This window comes from Spermophilus citellus (genome assembly GCF_964194105.1).
Source record: "Spermophilus citellus genome assembly, chromosome: 17".
Classification (NCBI taxonomy): domain Eukaryota; kingdom Metazoa; phylum Chordata; class Mammalia; order Rodentia; family Sciuridae; genus Spermophilus; species Spermophilus citellus.
The window spans coordinates 2,898,987-2,923,999 of NC_138199.1; the positions used below are offsets into that span (position 1 = coordinate 2,898,987).

At 53.4% G+C, this 25,013-nt stretch overlaps 3 protein-coding genes across 7 annotated transcripts in view; 1 reads left to right on the forward strand and 2 right to left on the reverse strand.

Annotated features, from left to right (window-relative positions):
• FLII (FLII actin remodeling protein) overlaps positions 1–8,268 on the reverse strand; it is a 12,678-nt gene extending 4,410 nt beyond the window's left edge. Inside the window, exons 1-16 of the mRNA XM_081272020.1 lie at positions 8,128–8,268; positions 6,505–6,615; positions 6,126–6,197; positions 5,490–5,570; positions 5,071–5,156; positions 4,817–4,978; positions 4,467–4,570; positions 3,880–4,055; positions 3,637–3,794; positions 3,135–3,219; positions 2,709–2,856; positions 2,464–2,600; positions 1,538–1,750; positions 1,189–1,368; positions 409–491; positions 216–290 (exon numbers count right to left, since the gene is read on the reverse strand). Coding sequence (XP_081128146.1) covers positions 216–290; positions 409–491; positions 1,189–1,368; positions 1,538–1,750; positions 2,464–2,600; positions 2,709–2,856; positions 3,135–3,219; positions 3,637–3,794; positions 3,880–4,055; positions 4,467–4,570; positions 4,817–4,978; positions 5,071–5,156; positions 5,490–5,570; positions 6,126–6,197; positions 6,505–6,615; positions 8,128–8,190 — 1,934 coding nt within the window. The 5' untranslated portion in view covers positions 8,191–8,268. The remainder of the gene's footprint in view (positions 1–215; positions 291–408; positions 492–1,188; positions 1,369–1,537; positions 1,751–2,463; positions 2,601–2,708; positions 2,857–3,134; positions 3,220–3,636; positions 3,795–3,879; positions 4,056–4,466; positions 4,571–4,816; positions 4,979–5,070; positions 5,157–5,489; positions 5,571–6,125; positions 6,198–6,504; positions 6,616–8,127) is intronic.
• Positions 8,269–8,661: 393 nt separating this feature from the next.
• Positions 8,662–13,931, forward strand: MIEF2 (mitochondrial elongation factor 2). 5 transcript variants are annotated; one of them, XM_081272040.1, is made up of 5 exons: positions 8,662–8,798; positions 10,193–10,273; positions 10,533–10,686; positions 10,870–11,032; positions 11,800–13,931. In XM_081272040.1, the coding sequence occupies exons 3-5, from the start codon at positions 10,540–10,542 to the stop codon at positions 12,852–12,854; spliced, it is 1,365 nt and encodes a 454-aa protein (XP_081128166.1). In that variant the 5' UTR covers positions 8,662–8,798; positions 10,193–10,273; positions 10,533–10,539; the 3' UTR covers positions 12,855–13,931. The 5 variants fall into 5 exon arrangements, with proteins under 5 accessions (XP_081128166.1, XP_081128168.1, XP_081128165.1 ...); XM_081272039.1 differs by lacking the exon at positions 8,662–8,798 and adding an exon at positions 8,860–9,391 and having other exon boundaries at positions 10,074–10,273; XM_081272038.1 differs by lacking the exon at positions 8,662–8,798 and adding an exon at positions 9,340–9,391.
• A 4,428-nt stretch (positions 13,932–18,359) lies between these two features.
• Positions 18,360–25,013, reverse strand: part of TOP3A (DNA topoisomerase III alpha) — a 30,494-nt gene continuing 23,840 nt past the window's right edge. The window contains exons 17-19 of the mRNA XM_081270526.1: positions 24,094–24,216; positions 22,349–23,064; positions 18,360–20,837 (exon numbers count right to left, since the gene is read on the reverse strand). Coding sequence (XP_081126652.1) covers positions 20,659–20,837; positions 22,349–23,064; positions 24,094–24,216 — 1,018 coding nt within the window. The 3' untranslated portion in view covers positions 18,360–20,658. The remainder of the gene's footprint in view (positions 20,838–22,348; positions 23,065–24,093; positions 24,217–25,013) is intronic.

Sequence of the window (25,013 nt, forward strand, 5' to 3'; positions counted from 1 at the left end):
GGGGACAATGACTGTCCCATACCCCAGATTCCACCAGAAACAATCCAATTATTACGGGCTATAAGCTCCCCTTTGTCAGAGGGCCTCTGTGGGACAGGCGTTTTATAAAGGGTGCTGCTAGAGGGCCCCCTCTTTCAGGAGGTCCCAACCTGCACCCCATGGGCAGAGAGGAGGCTGATGGTCAAACACGTCTACCTCATATCATGGGGTCTCACCTTGGATCCAGGGAGGCTCCCTTGAGGGGAACAGGCTCCAACTTGATGTTCTTTTTGCCATACACACGGTACATCCTGAGGACCAGGACGAGAGTGGCTCAGTGTGGACCAAGGGGCCCATTTACTCCTAACACATTCCCATCCAACCCTTCCTGGCAGAGTGCAGGCCAGTGCCACACTCCCACCCCCTCACCTGGTGACATAGTGTGTGTCCTCCACAGTGTAGAAGCCACTGGCTGTTCCACCCTCAATGTAGGAGATGTCATTGTCAAACACCTGTGTGTGTGAGGCCATGGGTTCTTCACCAGGTTGTCCCCTCCCCCAACCACCCCCTGCCAGGCTGGGTGCAGTGACTCAGGTGCTACCAATCCCTGATGATGTTAAGGAGCAAAAATAGTCTTTGCTCATAAACACACACATACTGGGGCGTAGGGACGTCCAATCACATGAATGTGTCCACCCGTGTTGTAAAGGTGGGGGCAACATGTCGAGGGGTGTGCACAGGTGGTTCCCAGAGGAGTGCAAACCTCAGTGAACTTGGGTAAGATGTGGAGTGTCTACGGACAACCTGGTGGGGCACCTTGCTGACCTGGCTCTGTGCTGTATTCCAGGCTGGGCTTGGCCCCACCTCCCTGGCACTCAGCCTGTGGTCCTGTCCCCCAACAGCTCCCACCTCTCTTGGCCCCAATCCTTGGACCTGGTTCCCACCCTGTGTCAGCCTATTGGCCTCACAGCCTCCACCCTGCCTGCCACCCTCCCCTCAACCACTGACCCCGTCCCACTTCCACCAACCCAGGTTCTGGCGGCCTTTGGTCTCCCCAGACCTCCTTCTGGCTTCTGCATCCAGCTCCCTGGGGTCCCTCAAGCCCAGCGTCTTTGGCTTCAGCTCCCTGCCCCACTCCGGCAGTGCCCCCTGCCTGCCTCTGGGCCAGCTCCCTTGGCACCCCAGATTCCCGCCCCGCCTGGCTGGTACCTGCAGGAACTCCTCGCTCTCGTCGCCCATTTCCTCCCTCACGGTACGGCACTCAGCACCCAGGTAGTTGCGCAGGTTGACGGCGTGGATGGCAGAGCAGGCCTTCTTGTCCAGCGTGGCCTCCCCGCCGATCCAGTAGTAGATCTCCCAGTTCAGGGAGCCGCTGTCGTCCAGAAAGGTCTTCGAGCCAAGGCAGTAGCCATGAGCTTCCTGGGGCCCAGCCTGGCTTCCCTCCACCACCCTGCCTGCACCTGGCCTGCCCACCTCCCAGCTCTCAGGACCTAGGTGCAGGTGGGGGACTGTGATTAGGAGACTGGAGGCCACATGGACCCCAGGGGGTCAGCCTCACCTTGAGTACAATGTAGCAGTCGGCCTCATAGAACTTGCCATGAAAGGCTTCCTCCACCAGCACCGGCACAAAGTTCTCAATCTGCCAGATGGTCAAGCCTGGCAGCTGGCCCACATCTTCCGTGAAGAACTCTGAGTAGTCGAGGCGCGGCTTCTCCAGGCCCTGGTCCCAGCGCCGCACCTTCCCTCCGGGGGCCCTAGCGTCCACACTCTCCTGGAGGCACGGTCAGAGTACATGGCTTGACTCTGCAAAGCCACTACTTGCTACCCACCCCAGGGCCTTTGCGCGGGACATTCCATCTGCCCAGTGTCCTGTGTCATTCTTGGAGAAGAGGAGGACAGTTAAATACCACGTCCCTAAAGTGCCCCTCTATTCTTGAGAACCCAGCCAAGTGAAGGCATCGATGAGAGTGAGTCTAGGCTGCAAAGTCCAGATAAATGTCATCTTGAAGGACAATGACTCTTCTCACATACGCTGGGAACTAACTAGGATAAGTCAGTGTTATTTGCAGAGAGCTGCTTTCTCACCCACGTGCCGAGTTCCCTGGGACAAGCAAGGTAAGCACATGCTGTTTTGTACCCTGACCTATAACCCCTCCACTGCAGTAACCGGTGTGGATCAGGGCACTGTGAGAGGAATGTGCTCGTCCAGCTGCCACTGGACAGAGTGCAGCAGGGGACGGAGAAGCTGTTTTCAGGTGAAGCACTGAGGCACTGTGGGAAACAGAAGCGCACCTGTCCAGCCAGCTGCCCAGGACTTTCTGGAGAAGCCCCTGTCAAGCCCATCACCACTGGATCTTCCTCATAAGCACTTTTCAGTGACCCTCATGTCTCCCATCTCATCTCTAGGTGTCGGCTTTGGTCTCTCAGGAGCCATGCCCCTGCCTTGGTAGCAAGGCGCACTGTGCCTGTCCCGTCTCGGCTCACCTCCTGTTTCTTGTTCTTCTCCTGGGCCACATCTGACATGCCCTTCAGCACCTGCTTGGCCTGGTCGTCCTGGGCCGAGTCCTTTCGCCTCCGCAGCCGCATCTTGCGAGCCAGGGGGTCCTTGGGCCCACTCCCAGCTTGGGGAAAGGGTGTGCAGCTGAGCCCTACGGGACCTGCCCCTTGGGCATCCAACCCCATCCTCCATGTCCAGAAAGGCATCCCAAGCCAGATGTCCCCTAACGTACCAGCTGCTGCAGCAGCCACTGTGGCAGGGGAGGCACCTGCCAGCCGCAGCTGATTTTGCAGTGAGAAATCGATGTTGTACCACTCAGCAGCGGGGTCAGCAGGCTTAGGTGGCATGACCAGGCTGGGGTTGTCCCGCACATCCAGGACCTGCAGCAGGGAGGAGCAGAGCTGGCACTGGTCCAGGTCCCCTTCCCAGCCACACAGAGCCTGGCTTCTGCTTCTTGTCTGCAGGGGCCAGGACCAGGGGGTCCATCCTGGCTGCCTCTGTGGTGGCTGTGGAGGGCACTAGGAATGCTGGGGCTCACCTCCCCCAGCACGCAGGTGCTGCCCCCACCAGGAGGCCTCCCCTCCAGGGTGAACCCGCTAGCGCCGTCTCTTCTGAGGACCACCCCCCCAGCCCCAGCACTGGCCCAGCCTGGCCTGACCTCAATCTCCGTCAGGAAGTGGATGGCCTCTGGGAGCGTCACCAGGCGGTTCTTGTTCAGGATGAGTTTTCTCAGCTTTGGGCACCTGTAAGGACAGGGCCAGTGGGGGACCTCAGGGAAATGACAAGTGGGGAGGGACAGCAGGGAGGGCCAGAGGAACTGGAGGGCTGTCCTCCATCCTTTGCCTGAAGAACTTCTTAGAGCCAGGAGACCCCACTAGTGGGCACTGTGACCTCCAGGAGGGGATGGAAGCAGCACTGAGTCCCAAATTCACCTGGCACTGGAATCCTTCTGGCCTCCACCCTAATAGCGTCTTCCCAAGGGGTCCTCTGGGGAACCCAAATTGGGAATGGCTAGCATGGGACCACAGGGTCTTCAGCCACAGAGGCAAACTGACCCATCTTCATTTCATGTGACTCACAAAGACAACCGGGCTGGTTCTGGCTATGATTCCAGGACCCTCTGTGCTGAGGGCCCCTCCTGCCCAGCCCTGCCCCAGCACCTGCAGAGGCTTTCGGGAATCAGCTCTAGGTTGTTGTTGGCAGCCATGAACTCCTCCAGGCCAGTCAGCTTGCCAATGCCTGAGGGTAGCCCATCGAAGTCCAGCTTGTTGGAGTTGAGATACAACTTCTTCAGCTTGGTCAGCTTGCAGATGGCTGACTGCGGGGGAGCGGAGCAGGGGTGGGTGGTCAGGGCTGAGCCCAGCAGCCTCCCTCCACCCCACCAGCCAAGGTCCAGGACTCACAGGCAGTGAGGTGAGCTGGTTGCGGGACAGATTCAAGGTCTCCACGTGTACCCACTGGTCAATGCACAGGGACAGCTCTGTGATCTGGTTGCTGCTGAGGTTGAGGCGGCGCAGGCTGGGGAGAGTGTACAGGCACTCGGGCACCCGGGTCAGGTCATTGCATGACAGGTCCACATCTGGAGTGTGAGGAGAAACACGAGTCAGGGCCCCCACGGCAGGCACTGGGCACTGGCAGCCCTATTATAAATGCCAGCTCTACCACCACCAGGCTGAGCTGCAGTTTCTCCATTTGGAGAAACTCCATGCAGGGTAGGTCTAGGCATACATTCAGTGCTCATGATTTGATGCCATTAATAGTCTCATGATAAAGACAGAAACAATGTAACGGCTGGGGGCATTGGTAGGGTACTGCCTTGAATGAATGGGACCCTGGGTTCTATCCCAGCACCACACACACACACACACACACACACACACACACACACACACACACCCTAACTGTGGGCTATGGCTGGAGGAGCAGGCTGAACCCACATAGTCCATCAGGAAGAAAGTGAGTGCAGAGGGATGCCCAGGGAGGTGCCAACCTGCAAGGTGGCTCAGGCCCTCCAGGCTGGTGGGGAGGTTGCTCTGGGTGCGCTGTGTGTTCCGCAAGTGCAGGGTCTGCAGGGCGGTCATGGCTGGGAGCTGCCTGCCAGGGAAACATGAAAGGTCAGGGAAGGAGAAGGGCCCACACGGGGGGTTTGGGTGGTGATGGGAGATTGGAGGGACAGGCACAAGGCCAGTGGTAGCTGTGTGGTGAGGCAGACAGAAAGACAAGACCAAGAGGTAGATCAGGACCCTCGGGAAGGATAGGCCCAGCATGAGGGTGCCAGCCTACACAGAGCGTAGGGCCGGGGCTCCTGGGAGCGGAGGCATGACTGGTGTAGGTACTCACCGGAGCTGTGCATGCAGCAATGGGTTCCCATTGAGCACCAGTGTCTGCAGGTGCACCAGGCGGCGCATCTGGGGTGGCAGGCTCTCCAGACGATTCTCACTAAGGTCCAGGTACAGCAGGTCCGTGAGGTTGATGAAGAGCTGGTTGGGGATAGTGTCGATACTGCGGTGGGTGGGAAAGAGGCAGGGCCGCCTGAGTTAGCTCCAGAGTGCAGCCCCAGCCCCCCAGACACCCTGACTACACCTAGTCAGTACCTGTTATGGCTGAGATTGAGCACCAGCATGTTCTTGGCATTCTCCAGCTCCCGTGGGCACTCGGTCAGCTGATTGTAGCTCAAGTCCTGGGCAGAAGGGACAAGGCCCAGGTCAGGGGTGTTCCCACCCTGCCAAGCCTCTGCCATTCTCAGGGATTAGGCAGGACACTAAGCAGGGAGTGGATGGTGGGGAAGTGGCTCAGGGACAAAGGGAAACAGTAGGATCCTGGCAGGAAGGGTGTGAGGATTAGGGATCTGACTCCACCAGTGACCTCAGGCAAGGCACTGCCCATTCTAGGCCTCAGTTTCTTTATCTGTAAAATTAGATAATGACGGCCCCACAAGGACTGGTCATGAGTGGTGACTGAATGGTTGGGGGTTGGGCCAGCCTAGGGGCCAGACAGGTGAGTAACCACTGACCAGGACTGAGAGGTCATCCAACTTGAAGATGTCATCAGGGACTCCGGAATTCTTCAGGCTATTGGCTCGAGCTACAATGGCCTAGGGAGAAATGGTGAGAGTCTGATTCCTGGTTTCCCTACCCAGGAGGAGCAGAGCGGTCAGGACGGGATGCCTCCTTGGGAAGACCACCAGAGGGTAGGCCTGAGTGCTCTCCTACCTCTGGTCTTTGTTCACACAGTTCCTCCAACTGATGGGCTTTTTCCTGGTGAGCTCCTATTCAAACCTAAAAGTCCAACCCTCTGGGGCCTTCAGGAAAACTTTTCTTTCTTTCCTTTTTGTACTGGGGGTCTAAGTCAGGGGTGCTTTACCACCGGACTTCATCCCAGCCCTTTTTATTTTTTTGAGACAGGGTCTCATTAAGTTGCTTAGGACCTTGCTAAGTTGCTGAGGCTGGTCTTGAACTTGCAATCCTCCTGAGTCACCAGATTACAGGCCTGCACCACCATGCGTAACAGGAAACATTTTCTGATCAAACAATCCCCCCGCCCCTTTTTCTTCCCAGTACTGGTGATTAAATTTAGGGGCACTCTACCAGCTTCTGGCCAGACTCTGGGTCCCTAACCCCAGCCTGAAGGCCTCCTGGCCAGTACTCACCCGCAGTGAAGGCAGGCTGGACAGCTCCCCATGAAGTGTAGTCAGGTTGTTGTGGCTCACAGACAAGTGCTCCTGGGCCAGGACAGGGGAGCAAAGGCTCAGCAGGGTGGGTAGGGGGTCCAGAATTCCTATCTGTCTCCACAGCTCTGCACCATTCAGGAGAAGCCACCACCAGCCAATCCATTTATTCAGCCTCCCTCCCCTTATAGACCAGGCCTCTTCCTGTTCACCTTCTGGGACGGAGGGCTCACTCCTGTCTGCCAGCTTTGCTCACAGCTCTGCGTGTCCTTCCTCTATGTCTTTGTCAGCTCCATAGGCTTAGCGCACCTGGCCCAGCCCCAGCCCCAAAATACCTCCCTGCCTGCCCAAGGCCCCTTACCAGCTTCTGTAGGGCAGCCAGCTCTTCTGGCAGGTAGCAGAGGCCTGTGCGGTTCAACTTCAGCCATCGCAGGCTGGTCATGGCCTTGACATTCTCAGGGAAGTAGCCACCCTGTGTGTGGGGAGGATGGATTTCACGGGGAGGATGGTCTGGGAAAGGGGTGCCTATGCTCCACCATATTCTGTGGCTCCCACTGCCCATGGAAGTCTTCAGGGAGCAACAGAGCCAGCCCACCAGCTGTGAAACCCTGGACAAGTCACTTTTCACTCTGTGCCTCGATTTTTTTCACCCATAAAATTAAACTAATAAAAGACAAAGTGTCAGCCTGCCTCTCCTGCTAGACTCTGAGACCCAGGAAGGCTGGACAAGACTGTCTTGTCTGGGGTGATGCCCAGCATCCCACTTTGTGGTCAGCTCTGCTCGCATTCCTTTGCCTGGAGTCTGGGCTCTCACTGGACTGCCTGGAGGGGGAGTTTTCCCGAGCCTCTGTGAAGTCCCCACTATGCTCCCACCCGGCCATCAGCACAGGACCCATTCCTGGCCAGGTCCAAACCAACACTGCAGCTGAGGATCCACCTCCTCACCCTGCACAGGTATTACCTTTTGTGTTCAATCACTCGCCATATTCCAATGCCCACCTCATCAGCTTCTGCCCTTTGTGCACAGAGTCTGGGTGGCTTATGCCTTTAGTGCCTTTGGCTGCTGGGTCCCTTCCCCCTGCAGCCACATTCTTGGCTGGTGACTCAGATTCTCCCAGTCCACAGGAGACACGTGGAGACCCCAGGTAAGGACAGTAGGGATGGATCAGAGAAAAGTGATGTGGTCACCTATGCATGGGGTCAAAGGTGTATGCACACACAGGTAATGGCAGGAAGAGCCTGCCTGCCTCCTCCCCAGTCCCAGCCAGTAGCTGCCCACCACCTCCCGGAGTACCAGCATTCAGAACAGCTCTGCCGCCACCTTCCTCCCTGCCTCCCCTCTGGCCCTGACACCTTCCACCTCTTTCTTGACAGCCTAGAACCGCCTCCCTTCCCCACCAATGGGCTTGCGGGCGCCTGGGGCCGGTCAGTTCGGACTACACCGCCCAGTACCTCTCCCAGCTGCCTGACGCTCTCGGTACCGATAGATCAAGCCCCGACCAGAGGTCCAAACGGCTACATTTAAGCCCCATGAGCAGAGGAGAAAACCCAGGCACCGAGAGGGGAAGTGACTTGCCCAAGACCACACAGGATGATGGTGGCGGGGCGGGTGGCGAAGAGCTGGCTCCACACCCGCCCCTGGGCAGCCCTGGCAGCTCGGCTGGCCCGCAGAGGCCGGGCCTGGCTCGGGCGTGTCCCCTCAGAGGGCCGGGAGCCGCGATCGCCGACCGCCAGGCCACGCTCCCGCCAGGGCGGAGAACAGCGCGCGGGGTCGCAGCTCCAGCGGGGCCCCGCCTCGGTCCGCCGGGGCGAGCGCCGGGCGGGTCCTCGGGGCCAGGCGCTACCGGGGCGACCGCCGGAGCCCCACCCGCCCCGCCGCGGGCCTGGGCGGCGAGACAGGAAGCGGAGAGCGGCGAGGCCCGCGCGCGAGCAAAGGCCCGTGGGGAGGCTCGGCCGCCGCCCGACGAGGCTGGGCTGGGCTCACCTTGAAGTCGTTGCCGCTGAGGTCCACGCCGCGCACGAACGGCAGCACCCCGGTGGCCTCCATGGCGGCGCCTCTCTGCTGGGCGCCGGGAGGGAGCAGGGGCGGCCCCGAGAGCCGCGGGCTGGGCTAGCGCCGGCCCCGCCCCCTTAACCCTGCCGCGCCCGGAGTCTGCGCGCCCGAGCCGCTCCGCTCCGCGCGGGGGTGGGGTGGCCTTAGCTCCCCCGAGGCCTCAGTCTCCGTCTCCTCGGGTCCTGGAGAGGCCTCCTGGTGTTCGGGTTGGAGGCTGGCACCACCTCCAAGTTGCGGTCGCAGCGCCCTGGGCGTCGTTGACCTTGACTCTGGGAGAGGTTCCGGACCCGGGAAGGTCCCAGTTAAGGTCCCCGTTAGGCTCGGCGTCACAGACAGGTGGCACTGGGGCATCGGAGTCCTCGGGCTTCTGCTTCTGGCCGCAATTTCCTCATCAGTTGACTGTTTCCTAAAGTTGTTGCCAGAAGCGAAGGCACGTGTAGCTCTCCGCAGACAGCAGGCACTCAGTGCTCGTGGCAGGTTATCAGTGTCGCCGCTTAGTGTCAACACTTTCCCCTCTGCTTATTTACTGGTTTGCTTCGTGTTCTGTAAAAAGAAGCGTCCCTCCTGGTCCATGCTGTTTATGGCTTTCGAGTCCGCGCACAGTAAGTGCCGAGTGTGTGAGCCACAGCTGTTCTACGCACAGCTGTCCTTCACAGGGCGTTGAGGGGGGTGGTGGCGTCTCAGATCCCGGTTTTCCAGGAGAGAAAACAGACCTGGGGGAAGAAAAGCCCACAGAAGCTCTCACGGAGCAGTGGGCAGGGGTTGGCGCTTTCGCCACACTGTGTGCCCCGCGGCCCGATAGGTCATCACGAGGTGGGGGAGAATGTGGGTCTTTAGGCGAGGTGCGGTCTGTCTGCCCGGGAGGACCGTCACACACACAACCGCCCCGTGGTGGGCTCGGAATGCTGCTCTGCACCTTTAAATCCGGACTTCGCTGGAGAGTCCCGTCCCTGAGGGAGCGTGGCTGGCCAGTCATTGGCTGAGCCGCGCAGTATTTTGGAACGTGTGCGCTGCAGCCCGGCGCTCCGATTGGAGGGAAGGCCTGCTCGTCTGCGTGCCTCCGGGGTCAGCGGCCGCCTGGGGCCTCTGCGTTCGGTTCCCGGGTCCTCCACCTTCCATTCTCAGGCAGGTCTGGCCATCAGGGCCCCGCGAACCCGCTGTGTCCTCCGGTGGGTGCGCTGACTCCGAGACGCAGGTACCCCCGGAGCGTAATGGGGCGGTCCCTGGGGTCCTCCAGCTTCGGGCGTGGCGCGCGCGTCCCAAACACCGAACGGGGGCGTGGCCCGCGGTCACGGCTGGGAAGGGAGGGAGGACTTTGGGCCCCAAGGTCTGAGTTCGAGCTCTGCCCTTCCCGTTTTTTGGGTGCCGCACTTGGTTTCCAGGGTCTCAGCGACCTCACTTTTGAATGGGGCCAAGCCCAACTGTGGGCAGCTACGTGACCTGCTCAGCCCTAGCCCAGGACTGGAGGGTTTGGCCAACCCGGAGGGCTGGCGGCATTTGGGCCCGGCTGCTCAGAGTGGGTTATTTTTAACTCCCTGCGCCCTCCCCTACTTCCCGAATTGGAAGGCTTCCGGCTGGGGCCTGTGCGACCCTGCAGGCCGAGTCCCAGTTTAGATAAGTGTTGGAATTAAAACGCTTTTACAGTTTGCAGAGTGAATTACTGGTCCTGCTGTGGGTGGCAGTGTTGATTCCCATGGCTTGAATGGGGAAGTAGAAACCGGCTGTGGGGTCGTGGTGGGTCACCTGGTTACCCTGTGACCTCACCGGGCCCCAGAGCTGGGTCTTATTTATAGTGTGGGGTAAGTGGGCAGGTGTCCAGGGCTGAGTCACACAGTGCTTCAGGCTTCAGCCGTTCCAGGCATCTTGTCACCTGGCAGCTGGGCCACAGGCACCCAGAGTCCATCAGGGAGGTCAGAAGTCCTTGGTGCCCCAGTAGGCTGTGACCTCATGACTTGGTCGACTGGTCCTTGAGAGAGTTCTACTTCTGCTTCTCAAGTGCCTGGCCCTACCTGGTCACACACTTCAGGGCTGCTCACTTCCGGCTGCTCACTTCACCGCTGCCTGTGCCAGTTCACTGGTAAGCAAACAGGCCCTGGCTCACCTTCTCTACTGCTTGGTCCCTCCACCTGCAACACTGGCCCAAGTCCCAGAGAATCCTCTCTCCCAGGGCATTGTGGCTCCCTTGTGGGCTTGACACTGTTACCCCAGAGCACCTGCCCCTCTATTTGGGATCTGTGTCTCTTTCTTACTGCCTAAGGGTGGATCCTTCAGACCTGACTTGCACGTACCCGTCTACAGGTGGCTTCAGCCTCAACTGCCCCATGCCTCTCTTGCAGGCAGATCATGGCAGAGTTCTCCCAGAAGAGGGGAAAGCATCGTGGCGACGAGGCCCTGGGCAGCGCTGTGGACTTCCTCCTGGCCAATGCCCGCCTGGTGCTGGGTGTGGGCGGGGCTGCTGTGCTGGGCATTGCTACCCTGGCAGTGAAGCGGGTAAGGCCTGGCTGGGTGGGACTGCCTGAGACTTCCAGAGGAGGATGACAGGGCTGGGGTCACACAGTGCTTCAGGCCCCAGGAGGGGCAGTGGCACTCCCTAAGGCTGACATTGGAATCCAGGGCACCCCCAAGCTTTGCCATGACTCCCTAGACTTCTGCTTTGTGTCACTCTTCCTACAGCTCATTGACAGGGCCACTAGCCCTAGGGATGAAGATGATGCTAAGGGGGACAGCTGGAAGGAACTAAACCTGCTCAAGGCCACACCGCACCAACAGCCCCGGCCCCCACCTGCTTCCCTCAGCCAGCCTGTGTCGCTCCCAGCCCCCTTGCCCTCTGCCCCAGGTGAGCTGCATGCACCCCTTCCCTTCTGATGTGGGTAAGTTTTCCTTTGGTGGTCACCTTTGGGAGATGCAGCCCAGGCTGTTCCCGAGTGACTTTGCAGTCCTATGTAAATTCCTGTTCTTTCTAGGCTATGGGCTTCTAATGTTTAATGGGGATCTTGGTTTTGTGGGGTTTTTTTGTTGTTGTTTTGTGTTATGTTTTGTGATGCTGGAGATCAAACCTAGGTCCTTGCACTTGGTAAGCAAATACACACCACTGAATGACTCCCTGATCATACCGTTGTGGATTTTTTTTTTGGGGGGGCACTTGACCACTGAGCCACATCCCCTCCCCTATTTTGTATTCTATTTAGAGACAGGGTCTCACAGAGTTGCTCAGCACCTCGATTTTGCTGAGACTGGCTTTGAACTCTTGATCCTCCTGCTTGGCATCATATGTTTTTTGTCCTCATTCCTTCCTGAGTTTGCTACCATGCTACTGTGATGGTGGGGAGCCTCAGATGAGGAAACTGAGGCTCAAGAGGGGCAGGACCTGTCTTCCTGCATGGAGTTCTTTTAGCTGTAGGGCCAGGGTGTTGGGATTCTGGGCCCGGGCAACTTTGTCATCGAGTATTCACAGTCCTGAGGACCTAGACCTGGTATTCTCAGGTGGACATTACAGGTGAGGAACAAGGCCCAGGGCTGTCACACAGCCAATAATGAGGTAGAATTCTTTTAACTCATTGTGGCGGGGTTCTTACATGTTCCCCTGGTCCCTTCACTCTGCAGAAGGTCCCACAGATACTGAGCTTCAGAAGCCACCTCAACTCGGCTCCCCAGTACCACTGTGTCTGACGTTCCAGGAGAAGTTGCTGGCATTTGAGCGGGAACATGTGGTTATCCCAGCAGCTCATGTGGCTTTGGCCAAACAGCTGGCCGGTGACATTGCCCTGGAGCTACAGGCCTACCTGCGGAACAAGTTCCCGGAACTGCCCTTTGGGCCACTTGTGCCTGGTGGTCCACTCTATGATGGGCTGCAGGCAGGGGCTGCTGAGCATGTGCGCCTGCTGACCCCACTGCTGCTGGAGCCAGGCCTGTGGATTCTGGTACCTGGCGTGGACACTGTGGCCAGGGACCCTCGCTGCTGGGCAGTGCGCAGGACTCAGCTTGAGTTTCACCCCCGGGGGAGCAGCCCCTGGGACCGCTTCCTGGTAGGTGGCTACCTCTCCTCCCGTGTCCTGCTGGAGTTGCTCCGCAAGGCCCTGGTTGCCTCCGTCAACTGGCCAGCCATTGGTAGCCTGCTCGGATGCCTGATCCGGCCCAGCGTGGTCTCGGAGGAGCTGCTGCTGGAGGTGCAGCATGAGCGCCTGGAGCTCACTGTGGCTGTGCTTGTGGCAGTCACGGGGGCCCATTCTGACAACCACCTCCTCCTGGCCTGGCCCCTGGAGGGCCTGGCTGGGAATCTTTGGCTTCAGGACCTGTATCCAGCAGAGGCTGCCAGGTTGCAGGCCCTGGATGATCAGGATACTGGCACTCGCCGGAGGCTGCTGCTGCTACTGTGTGGTGTGTGCCGTGGCCATCCAGCCCTGGGGCAACTGGGCCGGAGCCACCTGACCCAGGTGATTCTTCGTCTGGGGGAAGAGGAAGTGGACTGGGCCGAGGAGGCCCTGGGGGAGCGCTTTCTGCAGGCCCTGGAGTTGCTCATCAGCAGCCTGGAGCAGGCCAGCCTGCCCTGCCACTTCAACCCCAGTGTGAACCTCTTAGGTAGTTTGCGGGAGGAGGAGATTGATAGCATTGGTTATGCACTCTACAGTGGTCTACAGGCACCTGAAGGGCTGCTTTAGATGGGTGGGGACCGGGCAGCCAGCATGTTTTCTGATATTGGTGATCTGTACCTATCTCACTCCCAGGAAATTGCAGTGTTTTTTTGTTTGCTTTTAGCCAGAACACAGGAGAGTATACTACCTAGGGCCACAGGATGGGCATATTCCTGGGCTATGGTCCCTGGGGTCACTGAGCCCAGAGAGCTTAGGTAACTGTCACCTGAGTGTGACTGGGCTGCAACCACTCACTCAGGTGTCCCTCAGACCTTTGGGGTGACCTAGGACCTTGGGGTCAGACCATATCACCAGCAGCGAATCCACTGAGAATGTGTCTTCTCCATCCCAACCAGTTCCATTTTTCTGCCAAGACAGAAATTTAGTACTTTTTTCAGGCGCCTGTGCCAGGCATCCTGGAGGCATCTAAGTATCATGTGTTTGTTTCCTCGTGCTGGAGTTACCTGGTATCCTGGAGGCCAGCATTTTGTTTTTATTTTTTGGTACCAGGAATTGAATCCAGAGGCGCTGAGCCACATCCCCAGCCCTTTTTATTTTTTGACACAGGGTCTTGCTAAGTTGCTTACGGCCTGATAAGTTGCTGAGGCTGGCTTTGAACTTGGGGTTCTCCTGCCTCAGCCTTCCCAGCTGTGGGATGACAGGCGTTCACTACTGAACCTGGATAGAGGCCAGCCTTTGGCTCTTGAAGGTTGGTGTTTTCCTGCGGTCTTCTGTTTTTTTGATGTTGTTGAATTCTCCAGCTCTAGAGTGAGATGCTGCCCATTTGATACCCTCCAGCTAGGTGAGTTTTCTCCTAAGGCAGCAGAGGCCCAAGGCCAAGGCTGTGCCTCAATAGCTGCTCCTGGGCGCCACTGGAAAGCAGAGGACACGCCTTTCCCAGAGGCCTGTGTGCTGACTTGGCCTCTTCAGTGTGCCAAAATGAACTCTCAGCGGATTCTGACCTTGTAGCCTGGCCAAGGTAGTAGGGGCTGGAAGAGGGAAACTGCCTCCCCTCCCAGGGGCCCCTCCTGTCTTTGGTGTCCTTTGGGCTGAAGCAAAGCTCTGCTTTGAAGAATGTGAGCAAGAATAAAAGGAAAAAATTCTCATATGTGTGCGATCCTTGCTGGGAAAGGGGTCTAGCACTTTCATGGGTGGCTGTTCAGAGCTCTTAAGTCTGGTGGCTTATCCCGGCAGCTTGTCAAGAGGACTTGAAATCAACTTGGAGGTGAAAGAATTTGTTTTCAAAAGTAGTGTCTTGCTGGGCATGGTGGTGTACACCAGTAGGATTACTGGGTAGTAATTGGGAGGCTAAGGCAGGAGGATCACAAGTTCAAGGCCAACCTCAGAACCCAGTGATACCCTATCTCATCAAAAATAAAACAGGGCTGATGATGTGGCTCAGTGGTTAAGCACCCCTGGGTTAAATCCCCAGTACCAAAAAAAAAAAAAAAAAGTGTTTTAGTCCTTTTTGGTTGCAATAACAAAATATCGTAGACTGTATAGATGGTTTATGAATAACAGAAATCTATTTCTCATTTTGGAGGCTGGAAAACCTGAGATCAGAACACCAGATTTTGTGTGTAGTGAGGGCCCATATCCTGGTTCACAGATATCACCTTCTAGATGTGTCTTCACATGGCAGAAAGATGAAACAGCTTCAAGGTCTCTATAAGGACCTTAAGTCCAATCACATGGCTGTTCCCTCATGACCTAGTCACCTCCCAAAGGCCCTACTAATGCCATCACATCCCAGGGAGGAGTTCAGCATACAAATTGCCACCACATAAACATTCAGCCCTTATGGGTCCTGTGGAGGGAGAATACTGAGTGTGCCTTGGTGCCCAGTCTTGCTTTGTAATAGGAACCAACCAGTCAGGGCTCATTTCTTCCCCTAAGGCTGAGCTGCTGGGCCCTCTGGTGTTCCTCTGCTTTCCTGGATCAGTGGGGCTGCTGCATGCCCATCAATCTTGAGAGAACTGTTTGCTCCACCTCCCTTGCCTTTCCTGAAGTCCCCAAAATGTGGGTCAAGCAGCTGTCAAGCTAGGCGTCCCTCAGGAGCTAACGTGAGGCCTGGTTCCTCTGTTACCAGATGACAAATGAGGCCTGGACACTTTCCTTCAGATATGCCAGTCACATCCTGATGTCCTTCCTGTGAAGCTCTATTTCCTGTGCAGAGCCTCCCCTTCCAGCTGTGACATGGGATGGTGTAGGACATAGGATGGTAGTGTCTGTCTCTGGGTGGTGGGAGACTGCCTCAGCCGAGGTTTATTCAAGTTGCTTGGTTTGGGAGCTGCACTCTAGTCTTGAGCAGTTTCACTGGTGGTGGAGGGTTAGCAAGGAAGCAGCTGAGGGCAGAGTCTGTGCCTCCATCCTCTTCTCTATGACCTACTTCCTGGGCAGCTGTGAGGACTATCTGAGATGGGCAGTGCTCATCTTCTACCTGGCACAAGGTAAACTGCCCCAGCAGGGGAGCTTATTGGGCCTTGCAGGGTTTCCTTCTTTCCACTAATGTCACTAAACTGAAGCAGAGAGCCTTCCCAGCTGCCTGGTGAGTCCACTGGGTCATAAGATCACCCTGGACTCTGGAGAAGGCCAGAGGGAGCTGTCTGTGAAGTGAGCTCAGTTAATTTGTTTACTTGGTTCATTTATTTATACATGATGGGGATTGAACCCAGGTGCTCTGCCACTGAGCTACACTTCAGCCCTTTTCATTTTCAGAGGGATCTCACTAAGCTGCCCAGGCTGACCTCAAACTTGTGATCCTCCTGCCTCAATCACATGAGGACAGAACCCTCATGATCCCATCACTTCCCAAATGCCCCATCTCTCAACATCACTGCATTGGGGGCCAGGCCTTCAACACGTGAACCTTTGGGGAACATTCCAAAGGCTAAACCAGGACTTCATTTTTTTGCAGTACCAGGGATGGAACCCAAAGTCTTACGCATGCCACCTAAGCACTTTACCACTGAATTATACCCCAGTCTTTTAAAAATTTCGAGCTGTGGGGCTGGGGATGTGGCTCAAGCGGTAGCATGCTCGCCTGGCATGCGTGTGGCCCGGGTTCGATCCTCAGCACCACATACCAACAAAGATGTTGTGTCCGCCGAGAACTAAAAAGTAAATATTAAAAATTCTCTCTCTCTCTCCTCTCTCACTCTCTCTTAAAAAAAAAAAAAAATTTTTTTTTTTGAGCTGTGTCCAGTGGCGCATACCTGTAATCCCAACTACTCAGAAGGCTAAGGCAGAAGGATTGCAAGTTCAAGGCCAACCTTGGCAATTTAGCAAGACCCTGTCTTAAAATAAAAAGGGCTGGCTGGGGTGGGGGTATGGGGTGAGAAGGGGGGTGATTTAGAGGTGTGTGCATGATTTTTCAGTCTAAACAGGCCTTGCTTCAATCCAGCCTTCACCTGGAGATTTAGCTGGCCTTGAGCTTGTCTCTGAGATTTGTTGCCCCCAAGCCTGAAGGAGCTCCAGGGCACATGTGCATCTTCTCCAGGAAGGGGTGCCAGCCTGGGAGTCAAGAGGGAACTGCACCATACTTTTTACCTGTTTATTTGTAAAACAAGATCTTCAGGGTGGGGATATAGCTCAGTGGTAGAGTGCTTTCCTAGTGTGCATGAATCCCTAGGTTTGATTCCCAGTACCTACTCTGCCAAATAAAAAACAACAAAAAACAACCACAGGAGCCTTCAGACTGGTATATGTTTGTACCATTTCCATTTTTTTGACTATACTTTTCCTTTGTAATCTGAAAAATGCAGACAAAAAAATTAATTTGTTGAGGAAGCTAAGGTCACCATGGACTGAAGGCCCAGCATGTACTGAATGGCAACACTCAGGACTTTGGTGACCTACTGTAGATCCTCTCTGCACTGCTCATCTGGAGAGAACAAGAGCCCAGTTAGCAGGAAGGGCAGAAACACAGACTCCCTGGCATGCACGGATTTTGGAAGGAACTTTTCAGGTCTATTGCAGCTAGATAGAACACCACCTCCTAGCAGAGACACTGGCGTCTGAGGTAGGGTGGGTGCAGTCTGCCCCTGACATGAATGGCTAACAGGAAGTGGTGAGCAAGGTTCTAATCCAGAAAACCTGGCTGCTAAACAGGACAGTAGAATCTGAGCATTTGAATTTGGCTACAACAGACATGAGAAGAATGGCAGGTGAATTTACTGCAGAGGACAGTATGGTCTTTACCTGGCAAAGTTACAGGCCCCAGTCCTGCTGGGCACCACTTATTTTTAATTCCAGCTGCTCCAAGATCAGCACATACCAGGGATAGGTAATTGCTTTGATCACTACACTTGTGGAATTTGTTTGCCCTTGTTTTCTCAGCTGTCTGTGGGGTGGGTCACCAAAGGCTGTGTATACAGAGTCAGGCTTCCTCTTCTCTAGGAGATGGCAGGGAACCAATCATGTAAGCTGTTGGAGCTCTGAGATGGAGACATGAGGTCAGAGACTAAGTTTCAAGGCAATATCAGCTGCTTGGCAGGGGGAAGGGACTTAACTTATGGGAGCCAAGATTTCCCTCCATAAAGGGACAGAAGAAGCTGCCCAGTAGAAAAATGGGAGGTTGAAACCACTGTGTGTGAAACCCTCCCTGGCTACTGCCATTTCAGGGAGGGTTTCACACACAGTGGTTTCAACCTCCCACATTTCTGCTGCCTCACTTTTCTTGGTGGGGCCCAGTGAGGAGGTCATTTTCTTCTTGATCTTTGTTGATTGGGCCCAAATGTAATACCCCACCAAAGAACTTCATGTTGAACAAGAACACCCCATCACAGATGAGAGGAGCCAGGACCTGAGTAGACAAATAGGGCTGGAGGCATAGCTCAGCAGTAGAACATTTTTTGCCCAGCATATGAAAGGCCCCAGCCACCCGATGTGGTAAAGGACTTATGAGGAATTATCTTGACAAGATTACATGGTTATGATCTTGGTCATAACCATCATTTTGGGTACCAAGTGACCTTGGCACTCATCTCAAACCCTATGGGACACAGTTAGCTGAGTGTGGCATACTGGCCACTGGTACTGGGATTGTTTCTTAATTGATGGTGGATATGTTGTTTTTGAAAAACCCAGGTATATAATGTCCCCTGCTTCTTTCTGCTTTGGGGTTTTGCTGCTGCCATATATCCTAACATGCTTTTTTCCTAAGTTCCTAATAAATTATACTTTGTGCAAGCCTGGATTTGTCAGCCTTTGTCTGTGGTCTTTCAGCACCTTCTGCTTTTGGTGGCTGGTTCTCATACACTGGTTTTTTTTTTTTGTTTTTTGTTTTTTTTTTTAAAGAGAGAGTGAGAGAGGAGAGAGAGAACTTTTTTTTTTTTTTAAAGATTTTTTTTTTTTTAAAGAGAGAGTGAGAGAGGAGAGAGAGAGAGAGAGAATTTTTAATATTTATTTTTAGTTCTCGGCGGACACAACATCTTTGTTGGTATGTGGTGCTGAGGATCGAACCCGGGCCGCACGCATGCCAGGCGAGCGCGCTACCGCTTGAGCCACATCCCCAGCCCCAGAACTTTTTTTTTAATATTTATTTTTTTTTAGTTCTCGGCGGAACAACATCTTTTGTTGGTATGTGGTGCTGAGGCTCGAACCCGGGCCGCACGCATGCCAGGCGAGCGCGCTACCACTTGAGCCACATCCCCAGCCCTACACTGGGTTTTTCCAAAACAGGACCTTCTAGTATTTCTCCAAAGGGGAAAAATGGGGATGTAGCTTGGTGGTAGAATGCTTGCCTAGCATGTATAAAATTCTGGGTTCCACTTCCAGTACTATCTCCAAAGAATATATACAATGGCCAGTAAACGCATGGAAGGATGGTCAATTCCACTGGCAAAATGCAAATCGTAAGTGCAATGAGATGCCACTTCATACCCCCATCTCAATGTTGTTATTATTTTTTGTTCTAGGGATTGAACTCAGAGGTGCTTAACTACTAAGCCACATCCCTGCCTATTATTTATTTTGAGACAGGGTCTCACTAAGTTGCTAAGGGTGGCTTTGAACTTGTGATCTTCCTGCCTCAACCTCCAGAGCCACTGGGATTAGAGGTATGTGCCACTGTGCCCAGCTCAATAAATTTTTTTGAATATTATTGTGTCTAACTTACAAACTTTATTGTAGCTATGTATTCATATGAAAAAACAAAGTATAGGGCTGGGTTTGTAACTCAGAGGTATAGCACCTGTCCAGCATGTACAAGACCATGGGTTCCATCCCCAATACTACAAAAGTAAAACCCAAATAGTTGGGCTGGGGCTATAGCTCAGTTGGTAGAGTGCGTGCCTCACATGCACAAGGCCCTGGGTTTAATCCCCAGCACCACAAAAAACAACAACAAAAAATTCCACATAGTATATGTATATAAAATTTGGTACTACTCAAACTTTCAGTCCCCTTATCCATGGGGACTAATATAATCAACCATAAAAAAAAAAAAAGGTACTGATCCATGTTACAATATGGATAAACCACAAAACATTATGCCAAGTGAAAGAAGTCAGATGCAGGTCATACTTATCACTCTATTTATATGGAACATTAGAATTGGTAAACCCACAGAGATAATCAGTAAGGTGGGTGATTACCAGAGTCTGGGGTAGAAAAATAACCACGAAGACAGGCCACAACCCATACCTGCAGGCTGAGATGCTCTAGAAAACAAGGTCAGAAACCTGCATTTGTAGGAACCCTTGACCCTAATGCCCAGCCAAGGTGCAAAGCCAGAAGTCCCAAGTCCTGAGAAGAATATCAGTTTCTTCACTGACTGGGTAACTCACACCCCATTTCTGCTTCTCTTCTAAACTATACCCAGAGCCAAGCCAGGCATGGTGGCACACACCTGTAATCCCAGTGGTTTGGGAGGCTGAGGCCTTAAGCAACTGAGACCCTGTCTCTAAATAAAATACAAAAAGGGCTGGAGATATGGCTCAGTGGTTAAGCACCCCTGGGTTCAATCCCTGGTACAAAAAGACAAATCAGAGCCAATTTGGCTACGTATCATTCATGAGTGTTTGTGGTGGCCAACAAGGAAGAAGGCCATTCCTGGCAAGTGTGGAAAATGGAAAATTAGTGCTCTGAATCTTAGGTTGGCACCTCTGCTCCAAGGGACAAAGTTGGGGTCAGTTCTTACCACATAGTGGTAGGGAGGAAAGGCTGGGCTTGTTGATGGCCACCAGGGGCAGTGGCAGGTTGAGAGCTCTTTCTGGCACCGCATGGTGCTTGTGCTGTCACTCTTAGGATTGTCACCAGATACTCTGCTGTACTGCCAGCAGTCAGAGTAAGTGGGGTTGAATTCTTTATTAAGGCACATGATATCCTGAATTCTAGATGAAGCAGAAATGAAGCTTCTGGAGAAATAATGGTAATAGGAGGGCCACTTCCTGGCATTACAACCTCCTTCCTGGAATGGCTGCAGACAGAAGCCCTGTCCAATTGGCCAGGGCTTGAGTCAGGAGTGCAGCTCCTCACTCAGGCAAAGGCAGCTCTGCAGCACATTAGGCCATAGTGGGGGACACACAGATGTCATTGGTTATGTCCTCTGCTGCCAGCTTTGCCATCCTTTGCTAGCAGTGACAGTTCTTGGGGGTCCTGGGACAGCTGCCTGACTTCTTCACAATGGCTGTGTGCATTCCTGAGTTCTGGGTAGAGGCCTATGGTCTAGCAGAGCCAGTCTTCTTGAGAGTGGTCTGACCTTTTGCTTCTTCACATAAAACCCAATTCTAAAACCCATCACTCCTGTTTCAAGGACTGTGAACAGTTAACTATTCCAGTTAACCTGGTCCCTGGTCTGAGAAAGTTGCTCTCTTACCCTGCCCTGCCCTCATCTGTTCTGAGGACAGAAAGGCCGGGTGTGTCCTGGCTGATGGCAAAGACTGCATTTCCGGGGTCTCTTTGCCGTGGACCCTGTGTCTGAGGAGCCAGCTCGGGGTCTTCTGCTCCTAGCCTCTGATCCCTGCGTTCTTCCTCTGCCTCTTGGCCAGGGTAGTGCTGCAGAAGTCCCTGTTAATGGAAGGCTGTATTTAGAACAGACACTCTGAAGTGGCAAGAAATAGAAAGCAAGCATTGGGTTGGGGATTATCCCAACCTTTACATAGGTACACTCCATGGGCCAGACTCCCCATGCTCTATGAAGAACAGCTCCATAATGTTAAGATATGACATTGTTGGGCTGGGGCTATAGCTCAGTTGTAGAGCATTTGCCTAGCATGTGTGAGCCCCTGGGTTCAATCCTCAGCACCACATAAAGACAGATACATAAAGGTACTGTGTCCATTTACAACTGAAAAATATCAAGAAAAAAAAAAGATATGATGTTGCTTTATATTTCCTGATACCTCTCTCTAGAACCATAAATTCAGAAGCTGGGTATAGCTCCCTGGTAAAACACTTGCCTTGCCTATCTAAAGCACTGGGTTCCAACCTAGCACTGTGGTGGAGTGGGGGAAGTGCTCACTGTTCTAATAAGAGGGCACGAGTGTCACTTTCGTTAGGCCCTTTTTATAGAGGCAGAAACCCAGGCAAACAATGGGAAAGGAGCCTATGACCAGCAGCCTCCTCCCTATCTTACCTGCAGGTCAGATGTCACTTTCTGTGGCCCTGCCGAAGTCTGAAATGTGTGCAAGGCCATCTCTTTGTAGTTACTTCAATATGAGTTTGGAAATAGGATGGCTGTCTCCAAGCCCCTCAAACGCCAGTTGTGAGTGACTCTAAGTCCTCTGCTTTTTACCCTGCCTCCTGGATTCTTCCTGATATGGTGACATGAGTTTAATCCTCATAGTCTGAATCCAATTCCACTCCTTTATCAACCAGGAACTCTATGAAAGTAGACCTGGGCCATCTTATAAAGGAACCTGTGGTGGAGTGGCTTAGTCATTTGAGGTTAAGTAGCTGGATTTGGAAATCAGATCTGTACAACTCCAAAGCTCCCACTTGGCCTTTGGGTCATTCTCAGGTAGATAATTAAGAGTGGCAGTTACTATTTGAAATGCCCTCACATACACCATCCACTATGATCCAATACCTGGGCGTCAGATCTCATGATACCCATTTTCTGGGATGCTGGTATAAGCTGCATGATCCTGGGTAGGTTCCCAGACATCACCAGGGTTAATATGCTCATCTGAAGAAATGAGGCTGATGCTAATGATCTTGCTATAAGGAGAATGGGCTTACATTCCTAACTTGGGCTGTTACAGTGTGAAGTGAAATAAGCTACTTTATTGGTCTGGGCCTCACTTTCCTCATTGGTCAAACTGACATCATGTTTGCTGCTGAAACTGAAAGAGGCCTCCTGCAGAAAGTATCTTCACCACAGTGCCAGGCACAGTGAGCTATCCAATTTGAGCTACCTTTAATTTGGAATGCAGACTGTGGTTCATCACCTTGCTGCAAGTGATGGGGCAAGGCAGCTGGGCACCCGCTATGGATCCCGCCACTACACTGCCCTGATTCCTTCTGTCTCTGAAGTGGAGACCACTGTGGAAACCCAAGCAGAAACCTGCATCCCTTACCTGCCTCCCCTGGGGCCACATTCTCATCAGTCCACTGAAAGAAGCCACATTGCTGTTCCCTTGGCTTGGCACATGTATGGAACTGGCGTCCTTTGTTGGGTCCATCCTTTTGCACAGTCCGTGTGACAGCAGGCTGGTTGCATAGGCAGGATGTGTTGCCGTTGCCGCCGCTGCCACTGCCGCTGCCACTGCCACTGCCGGGTCTGCTGAACCCACCCAATGAGCCTGGTGGGTATCCCAGTGAGCTGCCTGGGGGCCTTGAACTAGAGGTAGGAGCCTCTGCTTCTCCAAGATGGCTGCTGTCAGCCCACAGGAAGAAGTTGCAGCTGTTGCTGCTGCATTTATAGAATTGCCGGCCTCGATTGGGGCCCTCCTTTCGGACAGTGAGCAGCACAGCTTCTTGGCCGCAGTTGCAGGTAATGGAGTTGTTTTCACCTGTTGCTGCAGGTGGTGGGAGAGTCTGGATCAGAGCCTTTGAGGTTCTAGTCTGTCTGCTGGCAGGAGGCTGCGGCTGGCTGGTGTCCATCCTGTTCAGGGACTGGCTAGCCTGCAGGTAGCCAGAGGGCTGGCTGGCAGGCTGGCTAGCTCTGGGGGGCCCCCGTGAAAATCTCAGGCCCATGATCTCCTTTAGGGTTTCATCACATCCACCAATACAGCCAACAAACTCAAGGGGCATGGTTGGGGGAAGACTGCCACGCTTGAACTTTAACTTCAACCTGTTGATGCCAGAAGATGAGAAAAAAACATTGATACCCAGGTGCCAGCATCTTCCCCTTGATCCAGAGGGTACTCTGGCCACAGGCCTTCTATCACCACCTCTCATGCCCCCAGAAGCCCATGGAAGGCACAAGTCACCTCCAGTCTTCACAGGAGTGCAGAGTGGGAAATAGTGCAGATGAAACCAAAGACCTTCAGTTAATCATCAAGTGTAAAGACACCTCTGAAAGGTTCCATTTCTCTACACCAGTGGTTCTCAAAGTATGGTTCCAGGGCCCCTAAGGGTTTACCATTTCAAGGTGAGGTGAAACAATAATAATGCTAAGAAGTTGTGTATAATTTGCTCCCATTCTTCCATGTGTGCCCACTAAGATTTTTCAGATGTGACAACACATGCAATAATTTAGTTGTGGCTGTTGTGGCAGAGATGGGAATCTAGTCTTGCAAAAATGCAAAGAATTCTCTTCATTAGTATTATTATTCCATTTCTGCTTTGGAAAGGAGGTATTTTGTCCTAAAATCACTTTGAAAATTTATGTTAGTAAGAAATGCATTTGCTGTATTTCAAAAGATTTCTCCATTTTAATTTCAAATATGGTATATGTTGAAAACATTACCCACAACAAAAGCTTTCTGGGCTCCTTAATGAGTTCCTAGAGTGTGAGGGGTCCATTGGCCAACAGGTTTGATAAACACTGCACTAGGGCTCTGGGCTTTGTGAAGGAGCCTAGATACTTCATTTAACATGTGAATAATTTCCTGGACCTAATGCTACAGTGATGTCTAGAAAGGTGCCTCTGTGGTTGCTGAAGGATAAGGGAAAGGCTTGTCCATAGACCAGGCTTCCATCAAACCCAGCAGACCTAGGGTTTTATCACATCCATAGTCTGACTGCCTGGGCTGCTGCTGAGCACAGCTGAAGCACAGCAATGCCTGGGCAAGCATTCCCTGGATGCTTCCATTTGGGTTCCCACAGGAGGAAGGGAAAGGTAGTCCTGTGCACACTCCTTGAGAGGCATCTGACTTACCTGTACACAGGGGGTGGCTGACAAACTGAACATACACTCCCGTCTCTGCTAGCCTCTAGCACAGAGTCAGGAAACCATATAGCTGATCGACACTCTGGGAAACCCGTGCAGCTGAGGTAGAACCTGTGGAGAAATGATGGCTAGGGTCAAACCACAGGAATACAGAAAGTGTATGTGAGCTGTCACCATCTACAAGGAAACTCTTCTTCAGTTGACTTAAGAGGACCTTCACTGCCACAACACAATTAAATCAGTCAGGGTCACTCCAGGTGAATTGGGCTGGCACTAAAATAATCACACAGACACTGAAAGTAACTTTTTCTTATGGTTCAGTGACGGCTCTTCTGCCCCAGCTCCCACAAGGGAAGCAAAAGAGGCAGGCAAGAGAGAGAGAGAGAGAGAGAGAGAGAGAGAGCACACTTCAAACCATCCCATTTATTGTGGGGAAAGACATTCAAGAAGATTCAACCCAAATAAGGCAAGGGATTGGGTTTCAGGGGGTTGCTTGGTAATGTCTTGCAGTCAGCAGATTTGACTGACGTCTTGGAAAGCCACACCCATCTCAGGTGCTGTGTGGGATCAAAGGCAGAGTGAGCAAAAAGGACACATACATCGCACAGCCCAGTCAGAGTAGCAATGTCAATCCAGTCCCCTCATGTGCTCAAATGCTCACAGCTCACATACACAGACCACGGCTGGCTCACAACACTTCATTTTTCTGAAGGACACTTAAGTGAATGCAGAGTCACTGACATGAAATGGTTTAGAAAATCAAGCCTGCCTTTGTCCCTAAAACATGAAGCAGCTATTATTGACTCTGCTTTCTATTTAAAAATCTACCACTAACCAAGGTCACACTGTATACCAAATGCCCTGTGCTGGGCAGTCCCACATTCTTGTTTCTTCCTCATGACAACCCA

What these genes read in the sequence shown, in the direction of transcription:
- MIEF2 (XM_081272040.1), top strand. Translation starts at nt 10,540, where the DNA reads ATGGCAGAGTTCTCCCAGAAGAGGGGAAAGCATCGTGGCGACGAGGCC. An exon ending in CTACCCTGGCAGTGAAGCGG is followed by an intron (nt 10,687 to 10,869) that starts GTAAGGCCTGGC and finishes CTCTTCCTACAG; the next exon opens with CTCATTGACAGGGCCACTAG. An exon ending in CCCCTTGCCCTCTGCCCCAG is followed by an intron (nt 11,033 to 11,799) that starts GTGAGCTGCATG and finishes TTCACTCTGCAG; the next exon opens with AAGGTCCCACAGATACTGAG.